At 38.2% G+C, this 24,280-nt stretch overlaps 1 protein-coding gene across 1 annotated transcript; it reads right to left on the reverse strand.

The window, feature by feature from the left end:
• Positions 1-6,571: 6,571 nt before the first annotated feature.
• Positions 6,572-15,091, reverse strand: UFM1 (ubiquitin fold modifier 1). Its single transcript, XM_014258747.2, has 6 exons — positions 15,022-15,091; positions 14,871-14,927; positions 14,085-14,142; positions 11,949-11,988; positions 11,531-11,563; positions 6,572-7,894 (listed from the first exon to the last, which is right to left on the reverse strand). Coding segments are annotated over exons 1-6 (258 nt in total). The 5' UTR covers positions 15,024-15,091; the 3' UTR covers positions 6,572-7,826.
• Between the last annotated feature and the right edge of the window lie 9,189 nt (positions 15,092-24,280).

Below are 24,280 nucleotides of genomic sequence, written 5' to 3' on the forward strand. Positions count from 1 at the left end.
GAGTTCAAGAAGTGTTTCAACAATGATTTCAAGCACATGGTGTGACTCTTGGGATTGCCCTGTGCAGGACCAAGAATTGGACTTAATGATCCTTGTGGATCCCTTCCAACTCAGCATATTCTGTGATAAAGTGTGAAAATGGCAGCATAACCTAAGTGAAAAAAATCACCTTGGAGAAGAAAAATTAACATCTTTATGACACAAGAAATTAATTGAACTGACAGAGTTATTTATAAAATTTTAAATTCATTTATTGCCTGAACACCTCTGACAGGAGTTTAATTAAAGCACAACCCACAGAGATTTTTAGCTTGGTTTCAAACAGATTTTTAAGCTGCCTATGTTTATGACCCGCGGTACTGTGGGTTTCAAACAGATTTTTAAGCTGCCTATGTTTATGACCCGCGGTACTGTGGGTAGCTAAGAAGCCTATAAAACCAATGATCTGCAGGGAACAGGAAGCATCAGCTTCCCCATCTGTGCTGGTTCATGCTTGTTTTCTGTAAAAGCCTCCCTGACTGGAATCCATCTTACCTGAGCTAGCAGGTCACTTAGCATAAACAGCATACTGACCAGGCTTGTCCTATGGTCTGTAGAAATAGGCACCTGCAGGCATTGGTCCCACCAGTTGTCCTAGATATATGCTGGGAAAGGAGGAAAAAGAAGCAGGCTTAATTTTCAAAAATTAAAATGGCGTTTGTTTAAAACTTTCTAAATATAAGTGTAGTAGAACACTTGTCTACAAAACTTCCAAAGACTGGCAGTACATTTTAAAGAACCACATTTGCAGAAACACTTTCCAGTACAGTTAGACATATTCTTGCCTTATTCTTTAAATATTGCAGTAGTTATACCCGTTCAATTTTATTCAGCCTTTTTCAGCTTTGGACCCCTAACTAATTGCCAGAACAGTTTTAGATCCCTTTTGAAATGCTACATATGTAGAATGTATATAATTCAAGTCAACAACAAAAATAGTTGAAGAATTACTGTATTAGAAAAATTGAAATTCTTTGTACATAGTCTTCTGCATTAAATCAAATGGAATGGTGCTGAAACTTCTTCTGGCAAACCAAAATGAAGTACAGTCACTGCATTTTGGTTGCAGATCTGCCCCATCGATAAGACTTTCATTTTTTAATACTAAAAAGTTCACTCAAGTACGTGATCATATATTTTATTGATACTGTAATTGTTTATTTGCCATCTCACAGTTCAGGGTTCTTTCTTTTCAGACAGAATTGATGTTTCAGTCCACCATCACTAAATAATGGAAATATTGTCTTCCTTTAGCTTTTACACTGGAGCATGAACTGCAGTACAGTGCACAAGATTTGGAGTGCAGTGACATGCCTCACTCATACCAGGGAAGCATTACTAAAACCAATATTTGGGCACTAATAAGCAGGAATTTGCTTTGCATTAAGGATCATCAACTGTCAAACGTTCAGGAAAGAAAACTGTCAAGGATTTGATTAAAATAATTTTGCCTAACCAGCCAAACCCTGAGTTAAAACATCTTTATGAATATCTTAATTTTGTGATGAATACAAGAGGCTGTTACAGCCTTTCCTTGCCATTCTAATTTGAGGTCATCAATCAATGTAGGCATATCACAGCAGCAATTTAATAGGCTTCATTTTCCAGGTGATCGCACTGTTCAAACTAAAAGTAAAATTTGCATTTAAGGCATAATATGATGAAGAATGCATCCTTTAACTTCAATAGCTGCCACTTTCAGGATGAAGTGGTAAAGTTACAGGTTTTCTTTCAATTTCATTTTAGAGAACTAAAAATACCTGATAACTTTAACTATTTTTAGAATAGAGGGCAGTTTATGTATTTGCTATGCTTCCTTAGATGCAAGGACTTTCCCAGTGTAAAACTGCATTACTTTAATCATTTAGGGATAAATTAGTCTACACTACTGCAATGACAAAAGACATGACATCTGCAAGTGAAGTATAATTGGTATCAGACTGCCCTGAATGATCAGAATTGAAACAGGATACTTCTATGGAGATGCTCAGAGACAAGTCACCTCTTCAGTTCATAATTGGAAGTGTCTGGAATCAGGGTAATAGAATGATGACAGATCAGTGGTCAGCAATGAAAATTTTGAGAACTGCAAAACTGAAATGGGATGTCAGGTTTCATCAGGCCCTGTAGTACTAACATGTTCTCATTTTTAGATGGTTTTTATTTTTTTTTTCCTTCCTCTCAATATTTTTCATAGCTGCAAAATTTTCTGACATTAAGTTCCTCTGGAATGTCAGTAGGGCAGAAGAAATTTAAGCCTAATTTACAAAAGCACATGGCTAAAATTGCTTTCCTGTTATTTACAGACATTTAGAGGCGGCACTTTAAACTTCAGCAATCCCTAACCTTAAGGGCTGAAAATGAGTGGAAGCTCTCCACCTTAAATTTTCATGGCCACAGGATGACAAATGAAAATGAAATGCATAAACTTCAGAACGGGTTTTAAACGACAGATTCTCAGATGTGAGGCCCCATAGAACTGACTGTCCTGAAATCACGCTGTGGAACAGACCTCTCTTGGACAGAGTTGGAGCTGTCCAAAACAGTCATGAAATAAGGATGAGTACCTGAGCTCACTGTGGACACTCTGTGCTACACACACATATATTCATGTGGAACAGCATTTAGCCAAGAAGTGGGAATTAAATGAACCTGACATAAATAATAGGACCATTTGATTATCATTGTCACCCCTAATGCATCACATCAACTACAGAACAGTTGGTAAGAAATACTGTGCCCTTGTTCATGTACTAAAAAGCAACTCTGCATGGGTGGTGCTTTACTGACACTGAGTGCTTGCACAAACTTTCACCCTTCATGCTGCTGGTAAGGATGCCTGGCTGCTCTTATTGTTAGCCACTATTATTTGTATACTATTCAAGAGCCCATAGCAATAGAACAGAACCCTGTCACAAATTAATGGGTCTCTACTAACTGGAAATGTCAATGCAAAAATGAATTTCAAGATGTTAATTTTTCAAGCAACATGAATTGCCTGACAGCAATTTATTACAGCAATGTTATTTACTCCTTCCTCCTCCCACAGTTTAAAAAGCTACTGCAATGAATACCAGCCAGTTAGCTACATCCAGCATTGCCTTTTTGCTTCCAATTTAAACATAAAAAAAATTAATTTTCAGAATGGCTGAGAGGAGCCTAACAGTAAGCATCCTTGCCTATGGCAGGGGGACTGAAGCTAGATGAACTTAAGGTCCCTTCCTCAGGGCAGTTATGAGTGCTGCTTGTCAGTCACTTTCACATGGATATATATTCAAGGGTTGCACAAACCCAGCTTGGGGTATATAAGCAGCATTTATATCCCCAAACTACAAAAATCATAGCACGAAATTTGGCCCAGTAAAGCTAACAGCACTTTGGCAAAGCTAGCATGCAATCAAAAGTATTACAAACTACTTTGCAAAAAACAGACGTGAAAAGCAGCTCAAAATAATGTCTGGTGCTTTTTAAGCATTAGAAGCACGTGTAAGTATTAAAAACCAAGCTATTTCTGATCATCCATAGCAAGTGTTCCCTAGATGTGGATATGCTTCTTATGTCTATTTATTTCACATTTACTATCTTACAAATAGCCCTCAGCTCTTTAGTTGACTTTCTAAGATGTTTAATAGCAAACATTTACTAAAATCTTGTCACATCTATGAGAATGCAGTGTGACCCTCAAATTGCAAAATTACTTCATGACTCAATAGGTAAGACAAAGAATATTTCCCACCCCCTTTTCATTTTAAACTTTTCAGCAGACAGCAATGGATTTTTACCATAGCCAAGTCTTCTGAAGATAAAGATGCTGCACTTCTCAGCTCACACTTCACCTTTGAGACAGAAATCCACAGGGAGAAGTCCAGTAATTTAATGACTTACTTTAATGACTTACCTCTTGTCAAATATCACAAGCAGTGAAAGGGATTGTGGACAGTGGTCTCACTCCCACCAGATGAAGACTACTTTCAAGGTCTGTAAACAAATTTATCTATTGTTCAAAATCAAAGCACAATTCTCTCCATTAAAATGATCAAAAGCCTTTAGGGTTGGTATGTTTCTTACCACATCTGGTATTTCTCATCAGTGAGAGACACTGACAGTTCCCCGCTCCCAGCCTCAGGATTTTCTTCACAGTAGTAAACAGGAGCACCTGCACTTGGTCCTTTTATTAGTGGGTATTTGTATACATTCAAAACCCTTCAAAATCTGCTTGCCAGAAACATTTAACCACTTCAGAGAGATACAGAAGATCAAATCCATACTCTAAAGAAATGCAGTAATAGAATATTTTGTTTTCTTCTTCAGTACACACATTTTCTTATTTGTAAACAGAACTATTTTTAACCTGGCAAAGCTTTCTGTAAAAAACAAGCCTTACTCATACTACCAGCAAGGGTCCTGAACCTGCCATAAAAGGAAAAAAGATTGTATTTAAGTAATTATATAACATTAGAAACTAGTTTTGATTTCATACAAAAAGGTCCTTGTGATTTTGAACAAGTCCCTGGGAACTTTACATCATGTGTTAATCAAGATCAAACAAGACTGAGTGGACTGAGGTATGTAACATATAATATTGAAGGGAGGAGGAAAGTACCAGCTGGGGAAGGTGCTCAGAAGGGTTAACATTAGCCCCTACAGGTTAATGCCTCAATTGCTTTCTCTAGCCAGTGAAGAGATAAAGGCTTCTCAGAGAGCCGTTCAGAGCTGAAGATTTTAGCTACACTAAGTCTCTCTGGAGGACTTCAACTTGTTAACTTCAGCAGCAGCCTGCAGAGATTAGCCTCAAAAAGATCAAACTTGCTTTTGTGAACACTCCCCAGTATTTACCTTCCATCAGCAGCTGGAATTCACTACTGAGATGTACTGTTGGGTATACTGTATTTAGCTCTGAACACTGCATTACACATGGACTGAAGCTCACCCAGCTGGAGCTTAGCACTCCTGCTAGAATCCCTGGAACAGTATCCACAGCACTTCTAGGATGACTGCAGGATTGAACTTTACCCAGTGCCCCAATAGAGTGCTCTGTTTGAAGGCCACCTGCATGCTGCCATACAAAGGACTGCTGTGTCCCAGCACCTTCAGAATCCACTCGTTGTGCAGTCATGCTGGCACAGCTCCTTCTCTCTGACGCTGACTGCTCCTTGTGTCACTGGATCAGCAGCGGAAGCTGGGCTTTTGTGATCCGGCTAAACACAAAGAATAAGAATTCTCAACTTTTCAGACCTACTGTCAACAATTTTTATGACTTACATAGTAAAAAGAAAGGAAAATGGCCTTTTCAGCTCAAACACAGTTGGATTTTGTGACAAGAACACAGGAAAAAAACCATCCTGCTAACAGAACTTATTATCAGGGCCATTTTCTAACTTCTCCCATTCTACTGTACTTCATCAGATCATTGTGCTTTCCTCCCTGAAAAATGTCCACAATATCTTCAAATTTTATCAAAATAAAACTTCTATGATCTCTATGAACCAAAAGAACAATTAGAGATATTTGAAAATTTTGGTGGGACTTTTCACAATTTATGCTGCCATTTTTATTTTTTTTTCACTGACCATCTTTGTAACAAAAATCAGCCATCCTTTTTTTAAATGTAGAATACAGAAAAAAGACTCTCCAAATTGACTTCAGCAAAGGTGCAACAAAATGTATCACAAATATTTTTTTAACACCATTCAAGTTATAACCAGAGCTGAAAACAACATAACTGCAGGTAGAGTTGATTTTCAAAGTACACCATGAAGTATGGATAGACAGACCAGTACAAATCCAGGAGCACAGCACTTCTAAAATTCTCTAACTCCCAAACCCTAGAAACTTAAAAGTTTCCTATACAACTATGTCAAACAAGACTTAACAAAACTAACTCAAAAAGGTTGAGTCAACTTGCAAAGATTGGTAAATTTGTTTCAGCACTGAAATCATCTCTTTCCCAAACAGAAAAGCCATGTTCAGATTTTAGAGGCCATATTGAGACAAAGGTGTAATGAACAGAGTACTAAAAATACCAGTTATTTTTCCAAATGAACAAATTCTTAGCACATTACATAAACTACCTGCAGTGCAGTGTGTCAAACTTTATGCTGTGTTATAACCTAAGTAACAGTGTGACAAATGTTAGCCACCACATGAAATCATTTTTACATAACCCTCAATTATATAAACATCAGAGCATCCCAGTTTCAAAATGCCGTTAACCATGATTCCCTTTCCAAAACACTGCACCTTGAGACAGGGAAAAAAAAGATTCCTGTTATATTCCAATATCAGGTGCTTTTTCAAGCATTCAGTCAAGATATTTACAGCTAAAAATTACAAGCAATTAATTTTGCTCATACTAATTATATTGTGGCATTAGATAAACAAAACCTATGCACTCTGCCCTTTGGGGCAATGTTCTGTAGAATTCCGCATAACAACAATATTTTGGCTTAAAATTAATCCCAAAGCACGTTGAATAGTTAACAGGAACAGTTTTTAATTATTGTCAAACTCTAAGAACAGGAGAGGAACAACATTTGAACTTTTTCATTTAATTGTTTATTAAAGAAAAATACAGAATTTTACAATTTATCTTAAATTTGGAAGCTGTTTATGGGCAAATATTGATTTCTGAAGTTTTTCTTTATTTCCTAAGCTTACACCCACTCAGAAGGGCATTGTGTACTTCTGCATTATCTGACACGTTATCTCAGCATCTCTCTAAAGCATGATGATTGCACAGGACAGTTGTATTTGTGACAATATTCATTTAAGCAAGCACTGCAATACCCATTGTTCCTTCTGTTCAACTCAGTAGAACAGAAAAAAAATGAAATATGGTAATATTTTTCCAAATACATTAAATCACAGCATAGACAACCAGTTCAAGAAAAGCAGCAATTTCTCTATACACAACTGACAGTGTACACCTGGCAATTTCTAATCTGAACAAAAATATTTCAGTGAATTCTATGCTGTTTTCTATGTAACAGGCAGCAACAAAACCAAGAAAGAACCAGTATTAGTTTACTGAAAAAGGAATGACATATTTGACTAGTCTGCACATTCTCAAATTACACTGCAATCCTTCCCAGCTGATGGCACTTCACATGAGGAGACTAGGTCTTGCAAATTCTCTGAAATTAAGATTAATCTTACTTCATTGTAAATCAAAATGAAGCCTTAAAATAGAGAAATCTGTTTTTAACCTCAAATATTGCAGCAATTAAATCTTAGAATTACTTTGGAGCATTTGGCAGCTGTTTACTTATTTGAGTAATAAACTCCTGAAATCTCCCTTCTACTTGAGATCAATACATGAATCAGGTGAAAGCTGTTCCCGTGAACATGGAATTAACTTTAGAAAAAAAATACACAAAAAAACCCCATCTTTTAGCACTCAGTAGAAATAATTTCTTTGTAGCAACATCAAAACACAGTTTCCCTCTTCACAAAGTGAGCTTAATATCCAGTATTTTAAGTATCTATTGATGGTGGCTGTGCTTACCCTTATGGTGTCAGTAACACCTACAAAGAAGTCTGTATTTCTTACAGCAACATAACATGCAATCAGCCTGTTCTTCTACTAATCAGGGAAGATTCAGTGCATGAGTTAATGCTTTTTAACAGGAAAATTAACTTTTATCTGTTTAAAAAAGAAAAAAAAATCCTGGGAACTGAGTTTTGCTTGCTTCAAAAAAGTCCAATTCATCAGGTGCATTTTGGAGTTCCAAAATAAATAGACCTCTGCTGCACAGCAATGTCACCTATTCTCCAGCTTTCAGGAGATGTTAGGAGCTCCCAACGCGATCTCTGGGAATGAGCCGTAGATCTGAACCATGCTTTAGAAACACATTTCCTAAACAAAGAAAGAAAACAGGATAGGATGTGTTACTAACCAAGAAAATACAATGTTCCCTCAATAAACACATTTAATGGGTAACAGTGTCAAGTCAGTGTTTAACAGCTTCATAGTAATTCCTCTGACATACCAGAAATAAAGTTTTCATGCTTCCCTAGAATTTTATCTCATCCCTCTTTTTCCAAAGAGCTCATTATTTTAAATAAAAATGTTAGACCTTGTGAAGCGTAGCCTTTCAAACTTTACAGTTCCACACTCAAATGCCCCGTTTCACTTATAAGCCATAATAATTTCAAGAACATAAAAGTTTTACTTTTCCATAATTATTTTGTTATCTTGAGGTCATTAATTCATCCATTTTTAGTTCTCTCCTTGGTTCAGTACTTACCAACTTCTAACTTTGAAACCTCAATTGTTTTAGGAAGGTTCTCCAAATGTCCAAGCACAAGTTAGTCTCATTTTAGCATAAAAATCCCTTTCAACTTCTTATTTATTACTGTAGTGTCTTAATCACAATAGTCTTTTCAAGAAGACATAATGAAAATTAAAAGTTTCTAATATTTAGATGTGTTGAATTTTTTTAATGCATTCAGGTTGCTATTTTTTTCTATTAAATGTAACATTTGAAAATGAAAACACATCACTAAGTGATGTATTTATTTAATGTATGGAATATTTACTTTTTTATTTCATACTACTACTGTACAAGATAGACTATATTTGATTCCTTACTGAACCCTGCATTAACTTTTAAAACAGAGTAATTCAATTTCCCTCGCAAGCATCCCGTTCCAGGGCTGTAGAGTGCTCTCACAAACAAGATTAAGATACTTGACATCCATTTAAGTTGTTTTGTGTATTAGAATAAAGCTACCCTTTTTTTGAACTCCACTTCTCCAGCAAGTGGATCAAATTAATTGTATATATTCAACATAATGACCCTTAGAAAATCAAATCAAAAGAACATGTTATCAGAAGACATTCTGGTCATACAGATCTGCCAAGACCAGGTACTGAAGATATCTATAAAACCCACTGAATGCAAACCTGTCTCACCAGCAAAACTGAACAGCCTACTAGCCTTACTGTTCTAGATTGGAAACATCCTATTGTAATGGTCATCATAAAATTATGAATATTTTAAGACAGGCCTCAGCTGCATCTCATGGAGACAGTAGCTCACCCCACCTCAGTCTGTTTTCATCATTAGTACCGCACTGGTTTTATTAAAGTTATAGCATACTACTCCCTGAACTGTCAAGGATTTAAAATTGAAATCAATACAGGGATTAAGTGCTAAGCCTAGCTCTTTCAGCTTTCATTTCCCCTAGTCCATGAAATCATGTAAGGAAAATGAAAGTCATACCTGAGTGCTTTTTCTCAGGAAGGAAGGGAAATCGTGTAATAATACAAAAGCTCCGAAATCCCCAAGGATTACTAAAATTTTATTCCTTTATATCTTATTTTGGAAGTTTTTGAAGACTAAAGTAACTGTTCAATCTGTAGGAACTCAGATATATGAAAAAAAAAGACGGGAAAAAGGTAGATTTAGAGATACCAATTAATGAGGCTGAACAGAAGATATACCTAAGTTATTTATATTTACTTGTAAACTGAGGAGGTATTTTGGTTTGAGCACTAAGTTTGGTGTAAGGCTGTATTTTGCTTGTTTTGTTTGGGTTGATTTTGGAGGTTTATTTTGTTGTGGACTGGTTAATTTTGTTCCCAGTTAAGGGCGACATCACACATCATTGACAGAACATCTATGTTAAAAAAACCATAATCCATGTGCCCAATTTTACGTGTGCAGAATAAGGCAGTGATAACAAAATTTTGCATCTAGATGCTTTTAATTTACCTGTTTCTTGATTATGTGATGCTCTCTTATACTACTGAATAATTCCTGAATATTTCTAAGAACTTAGGAGAGGTAAAGCAAATCAACTGGAGATGTGAATTCAATATGCACAGCTGCAAGTACAACGAACTACTGTATGGATGCTTTCATTCAACAGTCAAGTAGTTCTAAATACATTTATTTTAAAGGATTAAGCTACAACTAATTTAAGCTACATAACACAAAATCAAATCATATTGCTGAGGAAGAGAAACAGCTTAAGTGTACCTTAAGCAATTTTACCATTTTGCCTAAGTATTCATCAGTGGTCATGTGAAAATGTGGCTTTACGTGTGGATGATGATGTAGTAACTAAAGTAATTTATTAGACTTATTATCTGTTTTTAATACACTAGGTCATGGGATTATGATGAGGACAGCATCAGCTGAGAAGTCTGCCTGAGGAAGTACACCTGTGAAATCATAATCCAGGTGTTAAGGCAGGACAGAAGTCTCTAGTGGAGTAGAAAGTTAAGAACACGAATTGGTCTTCATTTTCAAATGCTGTTGATGCAATCACAGATCTCAGAAATAGGTCTCTGCACTTAAATGGTTTCTTTAACACCTCCAAGAAATTCCCCAAACCAATGTGAAGCAACTGCTCTTCTCATTATCAGATATTGCTCTGTGCTCTGAAAAGATTTACTTTATACTCTCCAGTTTACACAGCTAAGTGTGCTGATAATACCTTGGGTTTTCTTTCCTGTGCTACCTTCAGTAATGACTGGCAGTCAAAAGGCATAAAAACGGGACAGATGAATGGATGCATGGATTTCGTGCAAAAACCAGAATAGCAGCAAGTCTCCATCAACTATTCATCATGTTTGCAAGCACGAGTAAAATTATTCAAGTTTTCACTGGATGACTGGATTCCATAAGCAGCAAAGCCATTTTTACTAGCACTTAGTAGGTAAGAAATGGTCATAACTTTCTACTGAGATACTCTGTTCCACTCTCTTGTCAAATGGCTTAAGATTAGACCAGTGTAATTATTTCCCAATTAGTTTAAAAGCAGAGTTTTTCAAGAACAAGTCCACACAATCTGCCTCCAGACAGCAGACCATTATTGGTACAATTCAACCTCTTTCCATGTATTTCAGGAGGTGATGGCGAGGGGTCTAACACTTTCTTGTGACACAGATAAACTCTTCTCTCATGGCCAGCCTAGGCATTTGAAATCAGGGGTTTTTGGCATGGAACCCCTTGGTGAGAACATGAGAGCTATCAGCAAGAATCAAAAATTGGTCTGATTTGGAAGAGACCTTTATGATCACCTAGTTCCAACCCAACTCTTCTGAAAACACTCTCCAAAACCCCTGGAGTTCCTGCTCTTAAACACTTATTTTTTTAACATATCTAATGAAAAGTGCTGCTAGAACAGCAAGTACCACTAAATTAGTTAGAGCAGGGGGGAAATACAGCTGTTACCTATTACTGCAGTAGCACATAATACAGTATTGCTTTTAAACTGTATATTAAATGGAAAGCTCCAAACATCAGAAGCTCCCCACTTTTTCACAGAACTAAATAAACCCTGACTGAAAAAACCCCAACACTGTTCTTTGGATTTAACACATTTTACACACTACAATGACTGTAGTTTTCAACTACTGGGTAAATGCTCCTCCCACATAAGAAGTCAAAACCTACAATGTAATACAACCCCATGTGCTTTACATTAGATTGGAAGCAAAATAATGAGTTTTAAATACTGGGATTCATACACAGTAACATACCTGCTGTCTGTGCAGGGTTTATTCCTATACCATCTAGGAAGAAGGAAAAAAAATAAAAAAGAAGATGAAACAGACATATTACAATCTATTACATTAAACTTGCAGCTCAAAAAACATACCAGCAAGATACAACTATTACATCAGGTCATCATGCAGCTATTTCCTATAACCAAAAACATGGGAACTGACAAGAAACCTCCAGCACAGAGAAGTCCAAGTTATATATTTGGACAAAACCGAATCAGTGGTTTAATATCTTTACCTCATGCAGAAGTTTAAACAATGCTGTAATATTATTAAATTCAATTTACAGTATGTAGAGTTCGTGAAACATGAGACAGTATTGATTCTATCAATAAACATTCACTGAAACTTTAATACAAAAACTATTAAGAATATATATAAACTATATCCTTACCATTTGTTATAATGGCACTTGTTGCTGCAGGAACTTTGAACTAAAGGAAATATGAATAGGACAAAACAGCATAAGAGACATTGTTAAAGCAGAAAATACACGGGTAATACTAAAATTATAATTTTAGCTGGTTCAGTTACAAAAAAAAGTTAGAGAAGAGTTCACATTTATAGATATAACTACCTTTATTTAATGGAAATGGATGACAATTTTAGTAGTAATTCCACAATGTAATGGAGATTTTTTTCCTAACTATTGTGCAAAAGTACACCTGAGACATGTACCAGTTTGCTCTACAATATGAAGGAAAAAAACCAATAGATATCACACACTACAAATGAGGGTTTTTTCTAACTAAGAGAAATCTGGTTAAGATTTGGCAAATTTTAAATTTTTGCTAAGGCAAAATAGCCAGAACTTAAATACTTCTCTGCCCTGAGAGTTTTAGTTACTGAGAGGATAATGCACTCCCCCTCGAGAACAACTAAGAACGTTACCCAAATTTTGATCTTTTCCATATATATAATTTAAGGTACTCTGAAACTGGTTCTTGAGTCACAACACACTGCATAAGTTAATGTTAAGCTATGCAGTTCAAGGAACAAAAAAACATTCACATAACACAAAAGTTATCTGTCATTCTTTTCAATGCCACTTCACAAGGGGCTTCATTCCTGGAGAAGGGTTTAACAATCTTTTTTTACTCTTTGTTACTCTTTGTTTACAAAGCACTGCATTCTCAAAGAGTCTCAAAGAGATGCAAAAAGCTTCAGTGCTGATCCAGAATAAACTGTGGTCAAACAGCAAAACTCCCACAGATACTCAAAATACACTAATTAAAAGAATGATTTGCTAAATGTGAATATTTAAGTTATTAATGATTCTTTAAATACATTTTTCAGATGATCCTATCACTAACTAACATTGTTACTAACTAACATTCCATGAGTAGGTGAAGTTAAGGGGTTCAATGGCAACCCCCACCAGAAGTAGCACCTCCCTTTCAACATCTCCAACTACTCAGTCACACTCATTTTTGGTACCTCATACTTGTTTGTTAGACTTTTCAGTCTAGATCTCTATGTGTTGGCACAGCTGTATTAATACAGAATAAAAATAACTGAGGAAAACATAGTAAAAGCCCCCATTAAGTATCTTCAACAGCAAGCAATATTCTGTATAATGTGCTCTTCAAGTAAATTTACAACAAAACCAATCCACAGCCTCCCTCCACAAGTGTTTCCTCTAATAATTTCTGTCACATCATGGTGTAACAGTAACAACAAAAGGAGACTCAAGACCTGGAACCTGTTATCCTTCCTAACTATTTTATTACAATTACAATGTTCAAACAAAAGAAATTTTCAATAACGCAAACTGTCCCAGGTTTTCCTAAAAAGACAAGAGGGAGAATTGTAGGAACACACTCAGCTGATTTTTTCCTAATTAGATGAAGAGAACCATCATACTTCTGAGCACTGATTTTACTGTTTACACCCAGTGAATGTCTCTTAACCTTTGCATGCTTAATCTGAAACAACATGATACATTATGTGGGCAATTAAAAAACCTAATGATATAGGATTCCATGTGAAAGATCAACACACAGAAGCTAAAGAACACACTATCCACATCTTCTTCCCCTAAGTCAGTTTTTTCAACCTATCCCATATGGCTGATCTCAGAACCTTCTACAATCAAAAACTCAGTGCTCCTCCAAAGTCAGAGATTACTAAAAGTGAATGTGACACGAGTTTAAGAGTTTCCCAGATAATTCTGAAGTATTTTCCTGACATTCCACATAAGAAATTTCAGTATTAAGTATCCAATAGCAGTACCTTTTAATTCTCTTTACTGTCACAATTTTTTACATCACTGATATGAAACAGTTAATCACAAAAAACAAAAAGCACCTCATTGCCATCTGCTGATGCATAAATCGTGCAAGGGTCACAAAGTTTAGGATTCTGCAAATTCTGCCAGGCCCCCACTGAGGCCAGTAAAGCTTGTGACCATCTGTAACCAACAGCAGTTCCTTGTGCTGAATTAACAACTGCGCTTTTATCATTAAAAAAACTTTTGCTTTTTTTTTAACATGCAAAATGTTAAAAACCAACATCATCACTCCCTACTTACTTCTTCTGCAGCAAACTTGAGGACAGCTGTGAAAGGTGTGCTCTCAGGCACGCTTAACCTGAAATCACAACACAAGTAAATACGTGGCTGCCAAAACAAACCAAAAGCAACTTTATCTGCTGTTAAACTACTGATTGAAACTTCCTTTTTACCAATGGAAGTACTTTTGCCAAAGCTGTGCAAGCACAAGTCAAGGGGAGAATAGGTCCCTGGTGGCTGTGAGATGCTTCAAGAGAAGCATTTTTAGCAGAGAATGAGAACAGCAGTTTCAGCAGATGTGGCACATCTCAGGAGGTGCGGGATTAAGCTCTACAGCAATGTCTCCTCCAGGAAGAGAGAACTCGGCCTCAAGCTGTGGCAGGGGAACATCAGGACACATTTTTCACTGGAAGGGTTGTCAAAAGGGCTGTCCACCAAGTGGCTGGCTGCCCAGGGAGGCGGTAGAGTCACCGTCCCTGGAGGTGTTCACGAAAGGCCTGGACGCGGCCAATCGTGCCATGGTCTGGCTGTCAAGGCAGTGACCAGGCAAAGGCTGGACTCAATGACCTCAGAGGTCTTTTCTAACCTGAGTGACTCTGTAACTCTCTGGAAGACTCGCACGGCACTAGAGCAAAGCGGGAAAGCCCCGAGAGCAGGGCTACCCACGGACACCGCCTGTCATTCCACACGGACGTTGGCAAAGGCCGTTCCCGCTGGCGGAATGCCCCGCCGGGATGGCCATTAGAGACCATTCGCAATGTGCCCCGTTTCCACTTCCCCGCAGCCCCACGCAGCGCCGGCACTCACACTTTGTAAGGCAACCGGGGGTCCGAGGTGAGCGTCACTTTAAAGGTGACCTTCGACCTGTGGAGAGAGCAGGGGGTTAGGGCTGGGGAAGGGAGCGCGGGGGGCTGCGGGACCCCCGTGCGGTCCGTCCCTCCCTCACTCCCTCACTCACATGGTGCCGCCGGGGCCGCCGCCGCTCCCTCCGACACGTCAGCGCCGCCCGCAGCACACGGGCCTTCGCCCGCCCTGAGCTGCCCGAGGCGCGCCTGACCACAAAGGGAAGATAACACGCCCCGCCGACCCGCTATGAGGCAAGGATCGGCCGTGTTCTTGCTCCGTGCCTCACTGCAGCTGGGAACGAGAGAGTCTGAGGGGTGCTCCAGGCGCAGCGGAGGAGCGCAGGGAGGATTTCTAGTGAGGCAGTAGCAGTGGCTGTTCCGCTGCCAAGGTAGGGCCCCGGCCCCGGGACTCGGCGCTTCCGTAGGCGCTGAGGGGAAGCGCAGAGGGATGGGGAGGGGACCGGGACCGGGACCGCGGTATCGGCAGGCTGCGATCATCCAGGGAGTATGTAGGAGTGGGGGGGTTGGTAACCGGAGGGCACATCTGGTGTGCTGTGTCCCATTCTGGACTCCTCAGTGCAAGAGGCAAGGGTGTCCTGGAGAGGATCCACAAAGATGATGAGGGCTCTGGAGCATCTTACGAGAGAGAGAGAGAGAGAGGAAAGCTGGGCCTGTTAAGTCTGGAGAAATGACTGAGAGGGGATCTCATTAATGCATATAAATACCCCAAAGCTGAGTGCCAAGAGATTTTTTCAGTGGTGCCCAGCGACGGGCAGGAAGGAGCAATGGCCAGGAACTAAAACACAGGAAGTTCATATCGACATGAGGAACAACTTACATTGAGGGTGGCAAACTGGAACAGGCTGCCCAGGGAGACCGTGGAGTCTCCCATTCTGGAGATATTCAAAACCCACTTGGACACGTTTCTGTGTAATCTGTTCTAGGTGATCCTGCCTTGGCTGGGGTTTGGAGCAGATGATGTTCAGAGGTCCTTTCCAAGCCTAATAATTATGTGATGCCGTTTTGCTCTCAAACCAAAATGGTGTGCAAGTATTTGTTAAAGTTATGCAGTCAAAAGTAGATGCAAACACTGATTCCTATCCCCTTAATATTTAAAACTATCAACATCTTCCTTGTGATGAGGGAGAACTGGGGTTTAATTTGGATAGTGATGGATACTTTTATGGCAGAAAACTGGCAGGTTCCAGTTTTGCGTCTGTGACTTTAGACAAATCCATTCTCTTTAATAAGGTGGCATGGAACTGCAATGTAGTTTTTGCCTTTAATACTCATTTATCTGCTAATACAGATGATGACTGAGTTTTTAACCCTGATATGTCAGTATTATCCTTATAGAAGATATTTTATCAGATTTCCCTTATATTTTCCCCAGTTTCTGCTGTCTGCAGGAAGGACAGCATTCATTGCAGATGAAGTACTTGGTGTCACACATTGCTAGCCATACTGGTCATGGCAAAGCACTTTGTTGTGTTCACCTTTGTTGGGGACTCATTATGGTTTAAGTAGATGACATACTGTCCAAAAGGCAATTGATAATTTGGACTCTATTTTTTTTTTCTAAGGACTGGCTTGTTGCCCAGGCATGAAATTCAGCTTTTCACCCTTGTGCTGTTCTTATATGAACACACACCAGACTGAAAAAGAAAAAAAAAGAATTATCTCAAGAAGTTCACTATCAGCTTGTCCAATAGCATGCGTATTTCCCAGTATCTTCTGCATTTATGTTAGTGTTATTTTTTCATAGCTGAATTTGTGGGTTGCACTCATTTAGTAATCCATTAATGATCTCATGGCTTTTTCATCCACCTGCTTTTAAGAGATCACACCTGAAATTTGAACTCTTTAATAGTCATCTCTTAGTATTTAACCTTGCATTTAGTGTAGCTAAATCTCATCCTGTATTTATTATTGCCTTTTTCAAAATCAGCTGGTAGGTATGATGTTATGGCTTTGGTTTATGTATCTCTCTTACCTGCAGCTTTCATTAATGCATTGCTGTCTCCTGTTCTAAGGTCATGAATGCAGATGTGAAATAAAAGACTGATCTTTTCAGCACTTCATTTCTGGCCTCTCAGTATAAGTACTTCCCCTCTGAGAAAATAAGTATATCCAAATCTTCATATTGGAACTAGACTGTGTTTAGTACCCGGATTTATTTGGTTAAATCCAGTTTGAGCATATGTGTGCTGTAGTGCTGAGAACAATGTAAATCCAGGTCTGGCTAGTCATGTTTTCTGGCCATGTTGTCTTGTCCTCTGTCAAGCAAAGGAAGCAACACTTGTGACCAGGTAGAGGATCTGTTCAGGGAACTGATTTGGCAAAACCCCCAAAAAAATTTCATTTTAGATGGTTTAATGTCGTTATCTTCACAAACCACCAAAAAAGAAGGACATGAGGAAGCACAGCTAGTTGGCAGTGATACTGTACTGCACCTTAGGTTGGCTTGAGGTGCTGTAGAGCTGTATTCTGAGCAGGCATCAAGAGTTTCATGGTAAAGCCAGGGTGTGATGGGCTGACCCTGGCTGCATGCCAGCTGCCTGCTTACTCCCCTCCTCAGCTGGACAGGAAAGTGAAAACATAATGGAAGGCTCATTGGTTAAGGGCAGGGAGAGTTCAGTCACCAATTGCTGCTAAGAGTAAAACAGACTTGAATCAGGGTAGTGAGAAGTAAAGTGAAATCTTAAAAACATTCCCCCCACCCCCTTCCTTCTGGACTGAACTTTGCTTCAGAGTTCTCTACCTTTTCCCCCCAGTAAAGTCCCTTTCACAAATTACTCCAGTGTGGGTCCCTCCCAGAGATCACAAGTCCTGCCAGCAAACCTGCTGTGGCACCTGGAGCACCTCCTTCCTCTCCTCCACTGACCTTGGTGCTTGCAGAGTGGTTTCTTTCACATATTCTCAGTCCTCTCTCTGCTGTTCTGTAGGTTTGGGGTTTTTTTCTCCTTAACGTTGTTGTCCTAGAGATGCTACCAGCGTTGCTGATGGGCTCAGCTTTGGCCAGCAGCAGGTTCATCTTGGAGCCATCTGGCGTTGGCTCTGTCAGACATGGGGAAGCTTCTGGCAGTGTCTCACAGACATCCCTGTAGCCCCTGCCACTAGTAAAACCTTGCCATGCAAACCCAATACACAGGGTCAAGATCTTCTGATGTACATTCAGGAATCCGAGTGATTTCACAAAAGGAAGACCTCTTCAGTTCTGCCATATCAGAATTTTCCTGTGCTGTCTCAACCTGTTCAAAAAGCTGGCAGGGCTGACTTATTTTCTTTATGAGAATTTACAGTGAATAGAGGAAGAAGAATGTGCTTGATTTTTCTCCTTTAGTTGGGAGACTTAATGGGACTTGTCCTGTCTGCAAACAAGCCAGGGATGGTTTAGAGGACTGTTTCACTAATGGGTTTATATACAACAACATTCCCTTCAACTCCAGAAAAACTAGTTCATTTCCAAAAAAAAAAGTCTGCCCTCCTTTCCCTGTGAGTGAAGCCGGAGAAAAAAAATTAATTCCTTACAAAATTTGTTTTTGCTGCAGTTCATAATTACCCAGACTCAAATATGTTGTGTTATAGCAGTGAGACCTAACTTTGACTTTCCTAGCTGTATAAATGACAAAAGGAATGACAATTTCAGCAATTAATTAAAACAGTTAGGATCTCTGGCAATATGTAAATGCAGTTGTTCAACAAAGTTTTTAGGTCAGGAAAATGAAAAAAAAAAATTACAAACAATTACAAAAAAAAATAGGCCCCTAAATGCTGTGAATGTTACCGAGATGAGCTAGGATATCTCTGACAACTCTTTGGGCAAGACCTTCTAGAGGTTAATAATTACAAGAGAAAAGATAACTGCGGTAAATAGAAGCTATGCCTATATTCCACGTGGCTGGGCCTAGTGCAATTGAGTTGAGAAGGAAAATAAACAACAATGTCCACAACACAGAGTAGAAAGTACTGGAGAACTGTATTTAATGTTACTTAGCCTGCTTTTATGTTTTTCTGCTTTGTTTCTTATCCTCCCTTACTGTAGTCTCTGTTAGCTGCAGTTTATTGCTGAGCATTCAAGTAGAGCTGCCCCATGATGCAGAACTGGGACTCAAAATTTCCCACTCCTTCAGCAAGTCAGTTGGCCATAAAATTGGAGTCTGGCCATAAAATTAAGCTTGTTTGTATTTTTGAAAGATTTCTCCTTTGCTTCTGAAGCACACACTATGACTTAAATCTTCTAACCTTTGTTGCATTTCTACATTCATGAGTGCTATTTGAAGAATGCCAATTTTTGTGCTATCAAAGAAGTGGCCATGTGGAGGAAGAGCTTATTACATAAGCATTTATGCTAAGAACTCTATGGAAGTATGAAATCTGGAATTTTAAGAAACGCAGTAAAACGTCTTCCACCTGCAAAATGTGCTTTTAGCTTGTCAGTTTTGGACTATATAATGAATGTGTGACTTCCAGGAATCTTTGGTGAAAAAGTACTGAATTAAGCCTTTTAGCAGGTACCAGAAAATTAGGTCTTGGCACCAGCATACTTTTCTTCCATTCTTGCAATGAATTAAATAATGAACATTGCCAAGCAACATGTTACAGAAGGGAGAGGCAGAAGAAACACAGCATTCCTCCAACCAATCACTTCCATAGAGAGCACATGGAACAGTCTGATCCCTTCAGCTCTTAGTGAGGCTGTGATTTCACCAGGGGGATTGAGTAGTGCTAACTCCCTTGAAAAAAGAGAGGTCCTGTTTTTTACCCCCAAGTTTGCCTTGCAATCTGTTCCTGGCTTCCTGGCTACTTCTTGATCTGTCTTTGTATTTGGGGGACCCAGCAGTGAGTCAATTCAAATCAGCAAAAGACATGGATGTTTCCCTGCTGGCTCAGGGCATTGAATCAGCTCAGGGAAAGGTCTGAGCTGACACAGCAGAAGCAAGATCTTCCCCTTTGGTCAGTAGGGAATCATAGAATTACAGAATTCTTTTAAATTGGAAAAGACCTTTAAGGTAACTGAGTTTTCAGTTAAAGGTCTTGGAGGCCAGGTTTCCTCTTGATACATTTCCTATAATTGGGGTGCTGGAGTTCTCCTTTGGCTAGTCCAGTCCCTTAACTCTCCTTTGGCTCAGCATGTTGGTGACTTGGTGCTCCCCTGATTTTCCCAAGCTCCTCAACGGTAACTCTGTGACCCATCCCCCAGTGCACGGAGGTACCTGCTTGGCTGCAGTCCTTCTATGTCAGCAGGAGTCAGCTGCTTTTCTCAAGCAGAGTCTGGTAGGCTCCTTCTGTAGGAAGTTCATCCCTCTAGAAAGGAAGCAGTAACACTGCATCTTCTCTTAAGTTGTTTTTGTTTGATTACAGATTCCATTTTCTCCTTTTTTTTTTTTTTTTTTTTTAAATTAGTGGTGTAACATACCACATAAATTTAGCCTGTTTAAACTACCCGTTGTTACACCCCAGTAAGAAAACTTTAACCTCCTTTAAGAAGAGTTTATACTTTGATGAGCCTGCAGCCCATATGAGGCTTCTGTTCCTAGTTGTGTCACTGCATTTCTCTGTAAAATAAAGGCATACATAGGGGTTTTAAAAAGCCTTGTTAAGCCAGAGATAGAGGAAGATTATAACACTCTAGAAATGCCATGCAGAGTTAATCATCAGACAATTTGACACATCTTCATAATCTTCTTCTAACAAAACAATAATTAAAACCTATCACAGTTCTCTTGTGTCACAAACATTTTACTATAATAATTCATCAAAATGAGATGATCACATACAAATGTCATATTAGTCATATAGAAATCATAATACTAGGTCTCTAGACTCCAGAAGTTTTATTTTATGTGTGTATGTGGTTAAATAGTACAGATAACCACATATCAAAACAAGGATTAATCTTCCAAAGTACCAGCGCTGGATTTTATTTTTTTTTTTTCAATTGCTTTGAAAAAGTAATTATTAAGAAATCTTTATCTTAATCAAAATGATAATTCAAGAATCAAGCAATAGGACAGTAGGAAATAGCCCCAAGTTGTGCCTTGTGTGGGGACATCAAAATTTCCTCAGCAAAATGGCTGTCAAACACTGAAACAGGCTGTTTGGGAAAGTGGAAGAGTCACCATCCCTAGAGGTATTAGAAAGACCTGTAGATGTGGCATTGAGGGACATGGTTTTGTGGTGGACTTGCCAGGGTTAGGTTAATGGTTGGACTTGATGATCTTAAAGGTCTTTTCCAACCTAAATAATTCCATGATTCTATGGTAATAGGCATTTATGAGGGTAAAAGTGTAAGGAAGAACAAAAATTGCTTACTCTTTCTCATATCTGACATTTTTTTTCATGGAATTTGATTTATGTGGTAAGGGCATGACATCATTACATATATATAGTGTGTCCTATTTTCAAGAATTTGTATGAAATTTTTATTATGGATATATTTCCAGATGAATAAGTTTTTGGTTATCCCAGTCATCTTAAAAGTATTTTGATTTATCTCTCTTTTGTCATGATGACAATTAAGGATGTTTTTAATGATGGTAATGCTTTTGTGATACATTGCTTTTATATGCAGGAAATGGTTTTAAAATGTTTTCCATGAAAGTCATATCCATGTATTAATAGGACACTAAGAAATAAAATTCCATCTTTTCTTTTAAGACTATTTAGTAAATTGTAGTTATTCAAATCTGGGGGGAGGTCACCCATTCTTCTGGTGAGGAAGCAAAGACATTTTTATGGAAGATACAGATGTAAAGAAAGCATATCCAGATCCAGATATTTAACCTTTTCACTGCAATTGTTAACTTTATCAAAATCATTTTTGCTTGATTATGCAATGATGACAGTTATCTTTGGTCTTGATAGAATATTTCATTAACTGTGCTTTGGAGAATTGTGAGGAGATTGTATTTTATCAGCTGGTTTCCAGCCTCTGAAAATACACGTACCTTTATTACCTGTCTGCTGCAAGCAGCAGATTCTGTAATCTGAGCACACTGGTCTGAAATGGCCCAGTGTTTATTTCATATAATTATGCAGATTCTTTTCTCCAGTAAACTGCTCTATGGGTTGATTTTCTTGTGCCCATCATCAGGCTGTGACATTCTGTCATTTAGTTTTACTACTACTATATATTACAGTGGGTTGGCTTGCTACTGGACATAAAATCATCTTATTTACAAGATGATTCAGAGAACTGGACAATACACACAAATGTATTGCAGACTTCAATAGTGAAACGTAAGAGTGTACTGAAGCATAAATTCAGTTTAGGAATATGTTTATTGTGGTATCCCTTTTCTTTTTCCTGTGGAGAATAAATGTAAGTCCAACCAAGGTGCTTTTGCAATACTACTAGGGTAGTTTTCTTATTGTGCTGTTTCATTTCTTAAGCAGGTTGGTCTTTGTACATGCAGATTTAAATTGTTATTAGCATCGTGAACAATTCAGTGAGAATTTTTCATCCAAAATTTCATCCTTTATGTGCAGCAAGAGTCCTGATTCAGCTCCTACTGCAATTTAATTATTCATGAAGTGCCTAGGCTATGAGATTTTTTAAATGAGGAATACTTCTTTTTAATAAACTTTAAATAACAGGTTATTATATTGATTTCATAGTTAACATTTAACTAAAAAGAACTACACAGACACTTGCTAAAGTGAAGCAAGAAATTAAGTCAAATTATGTTTCCTCTTTTGCATGTAAAGACTGGTGAAGAAGACTGAAGAAGAAATTAATTTCGAGTCCAGAAAGTTGTGATTCCAAGTGGCCTAGTACAAGATTTCATCTGTGATATCACTCACAGTTCTTTAAACAAGGTGACCTAGTATATATTCTCTTTATTCAGTCATTTGTTATGAAGATACCTCTTGTGTTATTCCTCTCCATTTTGTTCTCTTTGATGGCAAGGCCAGAAGAGAGTTTATATAATCTGCAAGTATTATTGCAAGAGGACTGTTTTCTCTGTCATGCAGCTGAGGTTACACAGATCACTAGTTTAGTGTTTGAAGGGATTAGAAGAGAGATTTACAGAAGGTGGTGCATCTCTCTGAAAATAAAACAGAAGTGAAAACCTAGATTGTGTTTGCAAAAGCTGGACTTTTAAATTGCCAAAGCTTTTTCTATGGCAAAAAGATAAACACGACCTTTAATTTTCTTCATCTAGTACAGGCCTTTCTAACCTGCTGTGGTTCAGGACACCAGCCTTCAAATTGTGGCTCTGTTTATCAGGATTTGCATCCTAATTTCTTTGGGTACAAAGCCAAGTATTTCTCTGCATGTCGCCTTCCTGTGGGCTTCTTAATTGATCAGGGGTTTAGCTGGAATGTTCTGACCTGGGAAATATGCCTCCTTGTGCAGTGCTTGCTGTAGCACAATGCTGAAGATTTTTCTGAACATTTAAGATGCTTTTTTGTTAGACGTGGTAAGAAACTTTTTTCCCAGACCATTACGCATAAAACAAAATCAATTCTAGTAAGTGCAAAATTATATTGGCATAAGGGATTTTTAAGCTCTGAAGCATAACACTGTTTAGAAATAATCAAGAAACATGCAGAGAACAGAAAATGGCCCTTAACTAGCAAATGAAGACCAGAGTCACAACTTCTTGTGCCAAATGAGTTTCTGAAGAATGTATAATTCATTTCAGTAACTTTGTGCTTTTCATTGCAGGGGGTTTTATGCAGCATATTAGCTTGTTAAAATATCTTTATGCTGTCTCCTAAATGCTACTGTTTAGCAAGGCTTAGGAAAATATATTAACACCTTTAAATCCTCTGAGTGCAATAAATTTTAACTGCAAATACAACACTACAACAGAATTTTTAGGGTTCAGCTGACGAAATCTTCGTGCCAATTTTGTAAATATGTATACCTAAGATTGTATTCCCTTGTGTTCCCTTTATATTCAAAGTGAAATGAACGTACTTCTAGTGCACAATTTGTACAGTTTTGAAGTAGACATCTGAAAAGATGAGCTGTTTCCTCAAAGTTCCAATTTCTTCCCAAGCTGGTAACAGGGAGAAGCCTAGACTGATTAGCTCTCATATTGATATCTACTTTGGGCAAACAACAGGGTTTGGTGACATGAATCCTACAGCTTGTTCATGCCCCTAAGTTGTTCTGGAGCTTCATTATTCAGGCCCCTGTTCTACTGTTCCTCTTGTATACTTCCTTCTTGCATACTTCAGGTAGCCAATGGAAATCAACTTGATTTTGTTGGTTCTCTCATTAGAATATGGGGAGACAAAGCACAAAAAATAATACCAATCTTTAAAATACCCGTGAAAATACCAGTTAACAGTCATTCCTTGGCATGAAAGTAAAATCACATTACGATCTGGAAGTAGAAGAAAGTGCAAATAGGCTTT

This window comes from Pseudopodoces humilis, chromosome 2 (genome assembly GCF_049639895.1).
Source record: "Pseudopodoces humilis isolate 2021_Gansu_Grassland_sample_001 chromosome 2, ASM4963989v1, whole genome shotgun sequence".
Classification (NCBI taxonomy): Eukaryota; Metazoa; Chordata; class Aves; order Passeriformes; family Paridae; genus Pseudopodoces; species Pseudopodoces humilis.